The sequence below is a fragment of the Thalassophryne amazonica genome, chromosome 4 (assembly GCF_902500255.1).
Source record: "Thalassophryne amazonica chromosome 4, fThaAma1.1, whole genome shotgun sequence".
In the NCBI taxonomy this organism is placed as follows: domain Eukaryota; kingdom Metazoa; phylum Chordata; class Actinopteri; order Batrachoidiformes; family Batrachoididae; genus Thalassophryne; species Thalassophryne amazonica.
In genome coordinates, this window is record NC_047106.1 from 89,441,370 (window position 1) to 89,456,402 (window position 15,033).

The 15,033-nt window shown below is 42.5% G+C and overlaps 1 protein-coding gene across 2 annotated transcripts in view; it reads left to right on the forward strand.

Moving 5' to 3' along the window:
* The window catches only part of ppp1r14ab (protein phosphatase 1, regulatory (inhibitor) subunit 14Ab), a 123,489-nt gene that overhangs the window by 63,806 nt on the left and 44,650 nt on the right, over nucleotides 1-15,033 (forward strand). For both annotated transcript variants that reach the window (XM_034168236.1, XM_034168235.1), the window contains exons 2-3: nucleotides 6,308-6,388; nucleotides 6,467-6,499. In XM_034168236.1, the coding sequence (XP_034024127.1) occupies nucleotides 6,308-6,388; nucleotides 6,467-6,499 (114 nt within the window). The remainder of the gene's footprint in view (nucleotides 1-6,307; nucleotides 6,389-6,466; nucleotides 6,500-15,033) is intronic.

Below are 15,033 nucleotides of genomic sequence, written 5' to 3' on the forward strand. Positions count from 1 at the left end.
GAAAATTGATCACGAATCGATAAAAAACAGACTGATAATTAGAATCAACAATGACATCAGTATTGATAAAACATCATTTCCCATCCCTAGAAACACATCATGCCTTTCCAAAAGTCCAGAATTATTTGTATCTGGTGTGCGTGTGTGTGTTTGACTTTTCAGGTAACATGCTGTCCTGTTACTGATGGCCATTAATATGATCTCAACTGTGTTTCAGAAATAAACCAACTTAATAATTCACGTCGTATCATTTTACTTTAAAGCCAGTGCCGTTTTTGAAAGGTGATTTTCAGCACATATGTCGGGCTAGTTCATCATCACATGCAGTAATGGGATCAGAGGTCAAAAGTCTCAGCACCCTGAAAAGAAAGGGGACAAATGTGACACCCAAGAAAGAGAACTGATGAGGAAAATAAAATGAGAATTCAGTTTGGATGAGGAAAATAAAATGAGAATTCAATTTGGCTGACATGGGGATGAGAAAAAAAGTGTTTTCTTTTTAGTTATTGGGCTGAGATTAAGGAAAAAGAGGACAGGAGACAGGAAAGATAAGAAAAAGGAGACAAAGGAGGAGGCGCAGATGTGAGGAGAAAACAGAATGAGCAAGCTACTAAACAGCTACCATATTAGAGTATTGATTTATGAAGACATTACTGTGTGTGTGTGTGTGTGTGTGTGTGTGTGTGTGTGTGCGTGCGTGCGTGTGTGCGTGCTTTATGGGAGATGGGACATGAAGGGAGGGCTTCAGCTTCATGTGGAATTTAAAGTCCTCTTTGACAGAGCACAAAGACACGAGCACACTCATGTTTATGGTGGGGTCACACTATGACAGATTGTGTAAATTAATTAATAACTGATTGAAATAATTTGTCCAGTGGCAAATATTGCCACTGGACGGATTTGAGTGGGATTCGCTGAGATCTGTATGCATATGTGGATAGAATCCGGCTAGCTCGGGATCATGACGTCATACTTCCTCACAATGTTCCTGTGTTCATAGCATCCTCTCACCAGATTGTCATTTGGTGTGGCTGCAGTGGCGGCAATGACAGCAAACAACCTTCTTACTGATGTCAGAGCCACACAGCCTACACAACCTTGGATAAATGAACAGCTGTAGTGCATGTTGCTGCATCAGGAACGGTCCTCTCTTCCCTTGTGCTGAATTTACATCCTGCGCCAGAGCTTTGGCCAATCAGAAGCCCAGTCTGAGGCATCGGACAGACACAGGATATGAATGCATGAGTATCATAGACGTTACAAACAAGTACAGGACAAAAGGATCAACAAATGTGTAACCACTGGAAAAGCTCTCCACCTGATGTCTGCTGAAAGATTTGAGCATGGACAAAACTTTTCGATGGACTCTCTCTGTACATCAGCTGACAAGTAACGCACTTAACAAATGAGAAAAGGATTATATAGAACAAAAACACATAAACGGATCTCAAAATTTCGTATATGTTACTCATATGTTTCTTCAAGCTGTTATCTTGTGACTAACACTTTTAGGTCCAAGCACATGGCTGGTGAGGCCAGCAGAGCTGGAATCATGTTGCTCTGTCCCAAGCAGTATGAACCTGGGGGATTTGGAAAAGTGACATTTTCAGGGTAGTGAATGAAAATCTGTCCACACATAGCCAGTGAAAAGTGCCCAGGGGCATTAAAATGAATGAACCTGTTGTGTGGGCCGCCAGAAGAGGAGGTACTGCTGGCCCACCACCAGAGGGCCCCCTGCCTGAAGTGCGGGCTTCAGGCACAAGAGGGCGCTGCCGCCACGGACACAACCGGGAGTGACAGCTGTCACACATCAGCTCATGACAGCTGTCACCCATCTTCATTTCATCACTCCATAAAAGCCGGATGTCATCTCCACCTCGCTGCCGAGATATCATCTACCTGTGAAGGTACTTTTCTCTGCTGACCTAAATAATTGAATAATAACCTGAACTTCTTTGCAGCCGTATTCCTGTGGCGTTTCATTATCTGTGGATTGGCGTTTGGTGTGAACAGCGACGGCTTCGCTTCACACCCAAACCAGATAAGTGGTTAGACAGGAGCTGCACGAGTGTGTGATTAGAGGTGGAGGTGACTTTCCACACCCACATCTCACTGTTTGTGCTCCTCGCCAGCAGTACCAGATCCGACAGTCGGGGACGGTGATCACCTGGGAATTCGGGACTTGGCGGCTCCAGTATTCTCCGGGTTCTGTGGCGGTGGAAATCGTGTGGTTCCGGCTCTTCTCAGGACAGACGTCTTCTATCCTCGAGCCTGCCCACACGTCACCTTGGTGTATTGACTGCTATCAGATTCTGTGATTGTCTGTATAATCGTTGTGCACATTCACAACATTAAATTGTTACCTTTTGGCTCATCTATTGACCGTTCATTTGCGCCCCCTGTTGTGGGTCCGTGTCACTACACTTTCCCCAACAGACCCTGCTTTGTTTGTTTAAAAAAACAAAACAACAAAAAAAAAACTTCTTACCTCATCGTCACACATTCGTTTTGGCAGCAAATAGATCTCAAAACTTTCTTTGAAAGCTGAATATAAATAATTATCTCAAAAACATTTTTCTTTGTGTGTATGCTTTGCAACTTCAATTTTGACAAATTGTCATTTCATTTTAAATGCTTTATTTCAGTAACAGGCTTACCAAGTGGCATGACGTCTTTTTCAGCTTCTTCTAGAATATCGTTCAGATTTCGCAAAACACTGGTCAACATTTTTCTTGCATGGAGACTTTCAACGGATTTTGGGTAATTTGGTGTCACTGAATCCAGATCTTGTGTTAGGTTTTCCCAATCACATCACCTTTTTGAAATGGGAAAACAGATTTCTCATATCAAACACTGAAGCAAAAGCTGCAGTCTCGCACACCTCTTCAGTGCCATAAACAGTATTACGGCTCTTTGTTCACATTTCATGAACCTGGTTTAAAAACTGCTTTTGAAGCTGCTTTTGTGCATGATTACTGGCGTCAACCTTGAGACTGAATGAGCAACTTTTGTGTAATCCATCAATACAGAACATGCAGATTGCAAAAAACATGATACGGCATAGGAAATTGTTCTGAAAGTTAATGTTGTTAATGCTCTGTCAAATATATTTACCATTATAATTGTCTTAAGGAAGGAAGTCTACAAAGAGCACAGATAAGATTGATGAGGCGAGATATTCTTTCATCAGTGCATGATGAAGGAAGAACAGGAATGGACTAGGAGACTGATTGTCTTATGCTATGTGATGAGTCGAGACATTTCATCAGTGCATGATGAATGATCAGGAACGGACTTTGAGAGTGACTGTCTTATACGATCAAATGATTTCATTCAGTGAACTTTGTCACACCTTGGGACTGTATATAAGTGGCATGAAAACTGAATGTACTTGTATTTGTCTTCAGACCTCTGTATGACATGTACCTTTAAAGCTTTAAATAAGAAAAGATCTTAAAACTGAAACCTGCTTGTCATGTCAGAGAGTTTTTAGGTAATTTTTCCTAACATAAATCTGAGCTCATATTCGGATTCAGCACTCCAAAATGATCCTAAATCAGTTCTCAAAGTCCATGCAAGGAAATTTTGTTGTTGTTTTTGTTGAGCAGTGTAATAAATTTGGTGGAACTGTGAGACTAGGTGGTGGTGGTGTCAAACATGTTTTTAATGAACTCCAAATTTCATTTAAATGATCTCAAATTCCAAAAGGCATTCTCACTCTCAGAAGTTAGATTTACTGACAAATCACAACTTCAATGGAAAAAAGATATTTTCAAGTATCTTGAAAATCCCACTAAGGTTAAAATAAGTTCATGGGAAAATGATGAAATATCCAAGTTCATCTCAGACACCTTCCATCTAAAGTATGCCAAACTGTGGTCAAGAGCAAAGGTTTGAACTTTGACCTCTCTCTCTAATTCTCTGTCTCTTGTTCTACTATTTTACTAGTTTATTAATGTTGGACACTGCATTATTTGTACACATTGATGTAATCTGGGGCTGGTTGACCACATTTGGGCAACAGACAGAGTCCTGACATAGCAGGAAACAGCGCTGTGGTAAATAATGGAAAACAAACCATGTGTGTGTGTGTGTGTGTGTGTGTGTGTGTGTGTGTGTGTGTGTGTGTGTGTGTGTGTGTGTGTGTGTGAGAGAGAGAGAGAGGGTGAGAGAGACCTCTCTTTAAATTCTCTTCTCTGACTCTGGGTTGACTGGTAATGATCTGTTTTTCTTCTGTGCTGTCCAGACTCACAGATTGAGGCATTCAAAGCTAATATTGTACTTGGATCAGGTGCTTCTTTTTGGTTTTCCCACTAAAGTACACTGGTTGCTGAGAAAAATCAGAAAGAACTTGCTGAGAATAAAAGCATTTTAGAAGAAAAGTTAGAAACTTTAAAATGCAAATCTGTGTTTTTGGTAATAATCTGTGTTGTCATGTTTGAGCTGGTTGAGAACCACAGGGGTTTTGGCTTCTTCTGACTTTGTGCCACGAAATGTGTAGTTTTGCTTAACAGCTAGTTGTTCTGCATGGCAGCATCAGCATCTCCAAATCTGAAACCATGGTCCTCTGTTGGAAAAAGTTGGATTGTCCCCTCTGGGTCAGAGGAGAGTTATTGCCCCAATTGGAGGAATTTAATTATCTTGGGGTCTTGTTCACGAGTGGAGGTAAGTTGGAGCATGAGACTGAGAGACAGATTGGGCAGTGTCTGATGTTTTGTGGACACTTACCGGAACTTTCATGATGAAGAAAGACCTGAGTGAAAAGGCAAAACTCTCAATTTACCAGCTGATTTAAGCTCTTTCCTCACCTATGGTTATGGAGATTGGGTAATGACTGAAAGAATAAGGTTACTGATATAAGCATTGGAAAGACGATTATTCCATCTCGTATCCGGGCTTACACTCCTGGACAGGATGAGAAGCTCGACTGTCTGGGGGGACTCGTAATAGAGCCTCTGCTTCTTCACACTGAAAGGAGTCAGCTGAGGTGGTTCGCACATCTGGTGAGGATGTTCCCTAGGGAGGTTTTCCAGACACATCCAGCTCTGAGGCAGGCCTGGGGAAGAGCCAGGACAAGTTGGAGGCAGGGCTGTCACCAGGATTTTTTCACAGTATAGGGGGAACTTAGCGAGGCATAGCCACACGACGAGCCTTGCAGGCGCAAATATAGTAGGAGGGTCTGGGGGCATCCCCTGAAAATTTTTATAATTTATAACTGTTTGAAACCCTTTTACATGCATTTTGAGGGCCACTTTGTGTTCCTAACTGGGACATTAAATAACGTGCAACATGTCTTTTAAAAACAAAAAACAAACAGAAAAGCCCCCCCCTATGCTGGTTAAATCACAGCATAGGGGCCCCCTATGCTCAACTGTGCTGGCGAGATCCCTGGGAGGGATTATATCTCCCCTCGGTGCTCGTACACCCTGGAAACACCCTGTCTTGGGAACGTCTTGAGATGCCCCAGGAAGAGTTAGAGGACTTGGCTGAGGTTAGTGAAGTGTGGGATGAGCTGCATGGTCTATTGCCACCGTAACCTAGACCCAGAGAAGTGGCAAAAAAATGAATGTTCTCTACAGCCCCATCGTTTAACATTTTTATTTCTTAACTTTGCAAGTGACTACTATGTGACCATGGTGACTATTTCTGAGGTAAGATGAACTTGCTTTTTGAAACTACAAACCCATAGTTTCCATCAGCTCTGAACCAGCCAACTGACTTTTCAGTAAACCTGATTTCTGAAGCATGCCCCTTGTTATACATGCAACTTTAACATTTAGCTGAAGATAAGTACATTTGCATTAAACGTGATAGCAGTGGATATAATTTAAAATCGATGTGGACAGAACTGAGTATGTTCAACTTACAGTTTGTTTTGTAGATGCAATTGTTGCATCAGCAAATGTAAAATATGAAGCAAAATGATAACAGTAGTTCCATATATAATAATAATAAAAAAAATTGCCCACCATTCACAAAATACTTATGATCTTGAAAATGAGCTGAAGGTCCTGACAGTGGCAGAGACAGAATTACACTGGGTGCTGAACACTTGTGTAAAGCTTAAAAAAGAAACAGTTATGTTTCATTCAGTGCAGATGAAGATTTATTGAAAGACAAGACAGCATCACCAAGAGCTGAACCCAAGTCTACATATTTGAGGTGTTTGCTCTGTCTGCTCAGACAGGTTGATTCAAAATAAGAAGTCTGTAAAGCTGCTGTTCTCATTCATGAACTTGTAGACACATGTGGAGTGTACAGAAAGAATACACTAATGATTTCCATACAATTTAAATGTCTACTTCAGGAGGAGGACATGCCAGAAGAGGTAAACATCGACGAACTTCTGGACCTGAAGACGGATGAGGAGAGGGCACAAAGACTGCATGTGAGTTTACTGCTGTCTGACTTATTGTCTTTCTCTTTGAATGTGTCACTTACCGTCATTTTCATGTTATATTAACAGGAGATTCTTCTCTCCTGTAACAACAATACAAAGGTAAGACTGGTACACGTTTGACCGGTAATAATTGATCCACTGGATAAATTGTCATCCATATACAGTATTCCTCTCACCTGTTGCTCTGCATTAACTTTTGTTGTTTTTATCCATTATTTGATTATTTAATTTTTTTTATTATTATTTTTTTTTTACAAATTAAGGGAGTGGGGACATTGATCACTGGGTGTTTGAATTCTTAGAGGTTAAGGTTTAACAAAAAAATATATATACATATATCTGAAATAAAATATATATTTTACAGCTTTCAATCATCTCAAAGTGGTTAAAAAATAGTTTATTATTGTCATTCATGAATCCATAATTTGCATAAACAGAAGTACATGCCTGAATTCACTTTTGACATCCTCCATTTTTTTAAGGCTGTAGCTAACTACAACATAGATTCAGATTCTGTGTGGTGGCAAGACAGCACATCATGACATCATGACTGATCACATTATGACATGACAGTTGTGCTAAACCTGAGTCTGACCCTAACACTGAGCCTAACCTAATCCAACCATTATGGGAGCCCTAACATTGATGTCTATGGCAGCTTTTAGTCTTCAGTCTTTCTTTTGTCTGTTGTACAGTTCATCATTTGATATGTCATTCAAAGCGCATATTAAACAAATATGTAGGACTGCCTTTTTGCATTTACGCAATATCTCTAAAATCAGAAAGGTCTTGTCTCAGAGTGATGCTGAAAAACTAATTCATGCATTTGTTTCCTCTAGGCTGGACTATTGTAATTCATTATTATCAGGTTGTCCTAAAAGTTCCCTAAAAAGCCTTCAGTTGGTTCAGAATGCTGCAGCTAGAGTACTGACGGGGACTAGCAGGAGAGAGCATATCTCACCCGTGTTGGCCTCCCTTCATTGGCTTCCTGTTAATGCTAGAATAGAATTTAAAATTCTTCTTCTTACTTATAAGGTTTTGAATAATCAGGTCCCATCTTATCTTAGGGACCTCGTAGTACCATATTACCCCATTAGAGCGCTTCGCTCTCAGACTGCGGGCTTACTTGTAGTTCCTAGGGTTTGTAAGAGTAGAATGGGAGGCAGAGCCTTCAGCTTTCAGGCTCCTCTCCTGTGGAACCAGCTCCCAATTCAGATCAGGGAGACAGATACCCTCTCTACTTTTAAGATTAGGCTTACAACTTTCCTTTTCGCTAAGGCTTATAGTTAGGGCTGGATCGGGTGACCCTGGACCATCCCTTGGTTATGTTGCTTTAGACGTAGACTGTGTTTCATAATTATTGTATGGCCTTGCCTTGCAATGTGGAGCGCCTTGGGGCAACTGTTTGTTGTGATTTGGCGCTATACAAGAAAAAAGTTGATTGATTGATTGATCATGCTGCCTTTCCCCCAGTTTCTAATTTGAAGGTTACTGGAGTCTCTTGTACTATTTTCAGTACATTCATATTTTATTTTTACTATTGACACCATTGTCTGTTCTTGAAATCCTCCTTGTCTGATACGAGGGTTCAAGGGCAGAAGCCCACCGAGACATTCTGTGAATTAAAACTATGCAAAGAATAAGAAAAAATAGGTCAGGTTCATGTTAGACGCCATGGTGTTTTTATGGAGCTGCTTTGAATACTGACTGGACACCTCGAGGCAGACCTGTGTTCTGTCCTTGTCTCATGAAAGTGAGCGTCTGTCTGTTTTGGGCAGAGGCTGTTGGAGTGACCCCTTGGCTTGCTCCTATCATTGGGATCCTCAGCAACCAGGCATCAATGTACTGGATCATTGTCGGGAAAATACACCACACAGCCATAGAGTCATAGCTCACAGTGCAGGTTACTAACCTCACCTGTTTTCTTGAGTGACCACAGATTTATCACTAAATTATTGCAGCAATACCCCTGAATTCTCTGGAATGACTACATATTGAGGACACCCAATCATGATCTTAGCTGGCTGGTTAGCATCCAAATCTCACAATCATGTCGTAAATGCAAAAACACCAAGACCCCGAAGTCTTGGACCACTATATCAGCACCACTACATATCTACATATCATAACTACATATCTTCTGGTCAGATGTTTTTCAACCTCATCAGTGTCACTTCCAAGCTATTGTAAGTGAATCTCAACAAATTACATACTCTTCCCCATGGGGCTAGAAATTCTAATAACTCATTGACCCTCTGGCTTTTAGTCTTGATCCAGCAGACTGGCAAGCCTAGACACAGTGACTCCTCACTCAGCTTTCTGAGAGCTTCAGTCAGGCCATCCATTGATTCAGCAAAGACCGCAGGATCATCTGCAAAATTAATGAAACATTGTTTGCTGAGAGTTCAGACAGACTCCGTTTCTCGTTCCACCTCCCACTCCATGCAAGCATTGACCAGAATAAGGGTAAGAATGCATCCATGACAGACCCCTAGCATCACTGGGAACAAAGCAGAGGTTCTGTCTCTACTCTGCACAGCACTCACAACCAGTGTCTCAACATAGGTCACTGTTTAAAAAATGTATGAGGCCATATTGTTCTCTGTTTTATTTTTTGTTAAAGTGCACCATCTCAGTGATGTATGTATCTATGTACCATGTTTTCTTGATTAAATGCCTAACCTTAAGTAGGGGCCTGCGTCATGTAATTGCCGGGTCAAAACTTTGTCTGAAAAAAATTAACACCTGCCTTAAATGAACGCTGGTTTTTTTTAAAGGCCAGGTCCCTCATGGACTACTTTGTGTTCCTAAGGTGAATAAAAAGTCTGCGGGTCACAGAGCTTTCTCTTATCATGCCCATGTTCTGTGGAATGAGCTCCTTGGGTCAATAAAACAGTCAGAGCGGACACTTTCAAATCCAGACTTAAGACGCACTTATTTTCCTTTTCGTATGGCTAGCATACTGCCATAGTATGTTACTATGCTTTTTACTTTTTTATTCTTTTACTATGCTTTTTAATCTTTTAATTCATTTTATTTTGTTTTGTGAGTTGTTTTGTGTGAAGTGCCTTGAAGCGACTCTGTTGTGATTTGGCACTATATAAAATAAATAAATAGAAATAAATTGAATTGAAATGTTAGCCACCAGACGTCTCTGCCTGGCTGATTGTCTGTGTGTGCTGTCACGGGTCAATATGTGGGTACGTGACAAGTGTCCAAATGGCAGCCTCCTGCTCCAGCGTGTGTGCTGACAGACAATGTACTGGTAATTTGACTCCAGAGAGAGAGGCTCCTTCTCATAGTAATGTTAGGAAAAGGAAGTACAATTCCTACACCATTGAGATAAAGTTGCAAGCTATTGCATTTGCAGGAAAAAGGTGCCGTGTCTGCGCATAGTTTTAAAAAAACAGACGCCCAGGCTTTTAATCAAGGAAATACGTATACGTATATCTTCATGAAGGGATATAGCAGATTACAGCTCCAGCCAATGTGTAATTATTTATTTTGAAGTTTCATGTTTTACCATATTACTTTTCCTTGCAATTACCAGAGCAACTGTACCATTAAAAGTGAAAACCAGGATTTTTCAAACTGGACCCTATTTTTAGATGTTTCTGGGTTCAGCTTTGCACTTGGGAGAAAAACTATTTGAATCGGCCAAGTATTGACATTGTAGAACACCAACACTGTCACAGACTAAAAATATTAGTATGGCTACAGAGCAAGCTAAAAACCTCACATTAAACCGCTACTTGTTGCCACTGAGTTGGCCAAAAATGTCATTAGAACTGTCTTTTAGCATGGAGAGAATCCCTTCAAGTATACTGAACACAAGTGCATGTCTACCCAAGTAAAAATGCACACCTCAGTAAATGAAAAGAAACTTTTTAAAACAGCATCTGTTTTAGCATCCTTTTTGTTTTGGTGAAGAAATATTTTGTAAGCAGAAGTGAAGAACCTTTGCTTCCAACAGGAATGAGCCCCTCATTGACAATAAACTTGACATGACTTGTCTAAAGTTAAAGATGAACCTAAAACCATAAAAAACTGGAGTTGCCATTTATAGTTGTGTTCATGTGACAGGTTAAATTATTAAAATAATTATTAAAATATTTAAAATGTGTTTCATACACAGGTTCAAATGGTTGATAGTAGTAATTATATACAGTTAAAAACAAGTAAAAAATTATTCATATTTCATAATTATTTTGTTTGTTCCATTTAAAAACATTGCTAATACAGTACAAAAAGTATAAATACTATGTACACTATTTACAGTTTATTAAGAGTCAGATGATTCACAGATCGATGGCTATTGACAGTTTTGCTGCACCTGCACAGAAACATTTGTGCAGCAGCAGCTCAGGACGCGCAGCAAAAAAACACCTCCGTCTTGGAAGTCTCACAGGACATGTTGGGGCATGTCCAGCTGTTACACAATTTCTCGGATACTCACTCGACTGAAAGCCATCGAAAGCCATCTGAATCTTCTGAATGGTTTCCAACATGGAGGTGTTTTTTTTTTTTGCGGCAAAATTGCGGCAAAATCCGCAGCGCTGCACGGTCTCGGTAATCGGAGCCGCAGAGCTCCGTGGCCACTGAGAGAGGTTTATATCTTTTAATGACTTGAATTCTTTGCAGGTCCCGCATCCGTACCCCGCGACGGTAACACCGGAGGCTAATGACAGTACATTTTCAATGCGACACCACTCAATCAAATGGGTGTATGGAAAAAGTCCCCAAAAATAATTTTCAAGCAACAATAAAAGAAATGTATACTCACCAAACGTACCGCAAGACAGCGGAGGTCGGTCTTGAAGTCCTGAGCGATTTCTCTCACCAGGCGCTGGAAGGGCAGCTTGCGGATCAGCAGCTCGGTGCTCGAGGACCACAATGTAAATAAGCATCTGTATTGGAAGCGTTCTTGTGTTATCCTCTGTGGTATTTTTATGTATTGTTATATAATTTTATGGCCGAATAAAATAAAATAGAATTCTGGAAGCAGTGGATTTCTGTTAGCGGCAGATCTCTCACAGCGCCGCGGTGCCGTGACGACGACGTTGAAACTTCTGCAGTTGTTCGCCAAATGCACGAAGTGTAATCACAACGGCCACCACGTTGTAATCCAGAATGGCCACGGGACACAAAATGACGTGACCGATACGTCACATGAAAACCCTCTATAAGACAATAAAAAGGTGCTTTTGTAAGAGATGCAAACTGACGTACGTAAATCCACAAATTACAGTTGGCGCGCGCAATGCATGCTGGGATAGTGTCTTCTCTCTGACGTCTCGGCAGCGTCCCGGATGTGATGACAGTTTTGCGGAGGGCTAAATTTTAGCTGCAAATTTGTCATTTTTAAACTAAGATTTCTCCGTTGAATGACAGATCTGGGCTTGCAGATTTACTTTACTACATTCAGAAGGATCTTATGTGTAAATATAAGTCATTTTTTGGTCCAAAGATCTGACTGCATTTATTTCAATGCAGGTCTACTTTAAATAAGGGCCACCTGCAAGGGTGTAATAAAGGTCACAGAAAGAAAAAAATTATTTCATAATATTCCCTGCTGCTGGAGGTTTCTTCCTGTTAAAAGGGAGTTTTTCCTTCCCACTGTTGCCAAGTTCTTGCTCACAGGGGGTCGTTTTGACCGTTGGGGTTTTTCTGTAATTATTGTATGGCTTTTGCCTTACAATATAAAGCACCTTGGGGCAACTGTTTGATGTGATTTGGCGCTATATAAATAAAATTGATTTGATTTGATTCAATTCCTTTTTCTTCACTTTCTGTAAAGTGATAACAAATTTTATCAATTTTTGAGCTTTACTCACTTTTTTAAACATATTCCTATTACGGTATTTTGAACACAACTGTGAATGGTTCTATGTTTATGAAGTCAACAACACCCTGAAAAGGTTAGTAGCAGCTCATGTGTATAAACGGAATATACGGATACTATATTAATGTATTAGCATTACTCGTCATAGTTTGTGATTCATTCTGGTGTGTCGTGTTAGATGGACAATATTTCAGCAACTGTTTGCCTTTTGTACCGTAAGGTGCTGTGTATGTGTACTGTCAAATTTGTACTTACATTTATACATTTAATTCATGAATCCTACATGTTACTGAGAAAGGTTTGTACGCACATTTATGTACATTCATGTTCGTACGAAACGTTGATAAACGAGGCCGCAGATTTACTCATGCTCACAGTGGGCATGGCAACATTGTAGAAATGTTGTGATAATGTTAGAATTTGACAGTGGTGTGAAATTTAGTTAGGTTCCAGACCTGTATTTTGATCCATTTTTTATTTCTGTCAGAAACCCGTGGGGAATGTATTTATTTATTTGTTTGTTTGTTTGTTTACACAAAGCAGCAGATGTGTTACTTGTTGATTTTTTTTTTTTTACATTTATTATATGTTTAATATTATGAATATCTATGGTGACGATGTATGTTAATGCAGTGTTTGTTGTGTGGGCCGCTGAAGAGGAGGTACTGCTGGCCCACTACCACCAGAGGGCGCCCTGCTTGGAGTGCGGGCTCCAAGCACGAGAGGGCGCCAGACCCAGAGGAAGTGACAGCTGTCACTCATTACTCCAGCTGTCACTCATCTACACCACTATATAAGCCGGACTGCAACTCCACCTCCCCGCCGAGAAATCGACTACCAGTACCAAGGTAATTTCTCTGCTGACTGACACATTGTGTAACCAACTGAACTTTTGTTGCAGCCGTTTTCCTGAAGTGTTGCCTTGTCTGGAGGATTGGCGTTTGGTGTGACAGTGACGGCTTCACCTCGCACCCCATCCCAGATAAGTGGTAGATCAGGAGCTGCACGAGTGTGTGTGATTTGGAGGTGGAGGTGCTCCCTCCTAACGGTGTCTGGACTGTAAATTACTGAGTGTGCGGACTCACACATCATCTTTCTGTTTTCTGCCAGCAGTACCAGGGTCGACAGCCGAAGACAGAGGCCACCTGGGGACTCGGGACTTGGCGGCTCCGGTGTTCTTCAGACCGTTGGTGGTGGAGGCCGTGTGGGACGCGGCTTCTCTCTCGTCGGGCGTCTTCTATCTTCGAGCCTGCCCACACGTCACCTGGTGTTTATTGACTGTGAAAATTACGACACATTTCGTTGTGTATTATCACAACATTAAATTGTTACCTTTTGGCTTACTCATTGTCCGTTCATTTGCGCCCCCTGTTGTGGGTCCGTGCTACGACACCTTCCCAACAGGATTTCTCGGCCATCGTCATGGACTCCGAGGGGCGTCAACTCCAGCTTGAACGGCCAATGGAAGAGCCAGGAGCGCAGGCGTCAGCGGGAGGCGGGTTGAGTGAGCTGCAGCAGATCTTAACCGCCTTCAAGGCCCGGTTAGAATTAGTGACCGAGCAGAGTGTCCTCCTTAATCGGAGGGTGGAGGCTCTCACCGCCAGGGTGGAAGCGCACGATCAGGGCGCTGCTGCAGCCACTCCTCTGGCTGGTCCTGGGCCTGTATTAGACGTTCCACTGGTCGTTCAACGAACCCCCCCACCGTCCCCTGAAGCATACATAAGCCCTCCGGAACCGTACGGGGGCTGTGTCGAGACGTGCGCGGATTTCCTCATGCAGTGTTCGCTCATCTTTTCACAGCGCCCCGTCATGTACGCAGCAGACGCTAGCCGGGTGGCTTATGTTATTAATTTGCTTCGAGGAGAGGCACGCGCATGGGCTACGGCGCTTTGGGAGCAGAATTCACGGCTCCTAACGTCTTATACTGGGTTTGTACGGGAATTCAAACAAGTGTTTGATCATCCCAACAGAGGCGAGACCGTTTTGAACGTGCTGCTGTCGATGAGACAGGGGCGTCGTAGCGCAGCCGAGTATGCAGTCGACTTCCGCATCGCGGCAGCGAGGTCCGGCTGGAATAACGTTGCGCTCCGCGCCGCCTTTGTAAATGGACTGTCACCGGTCCTCAAGGAGCACCTACTGGCTAAGGAGGAACCGCGGGATTTTGACGGGCTTGTCGATTTGGTTATACGTTTAGACAACCGTTTAAACGAGCATCGTCGGGAGCAGGCCGGGAGGCATGACCGGGCACGAGTCGTCCCTCCCCCTTCCGGTTCCGACAAGGTGACGTCGTCCCCACGCTTCACTGCCAGAGAGCTCCGTGTGGCTACAGCTTCCCCTGCTGAGGAGGCTAGGGACACGAGTAGGGCCAAATTAAAATCAAACATCAGACAAAGGAGGCTGGCCCGCGGGGAGTGTTTCGTCTGCGGCTCTTGCGAGCACATGCAGAGGGACTGCCCTAAAACGGTCAAACTACAACGCCCGTCCTTAGAAACTGGGCTAAGGGTGGGTCATAACACGCACGCGGGAAAACCCCGCAAATCTGCACGAATCCCAGTGACGATCCTTTGTGGGGATCTAACCCTTCACGCCCCAGCACTGATAGACACGGGGTCTGAAGGGAATCTGCTGGACAGCAGATGGGTAAAGGAAGTAGGGCTCCCTCTGGTGGCTCTGCCGGCACCATTGCAGGTGCGAGCACTAGATGGCACCCTGCTTCCATTGATCACACATCAGACACAACCAGTGACTTTGGTTGTGTCTGGGAATCACAGGGAGGAGATAGTGTTCCATG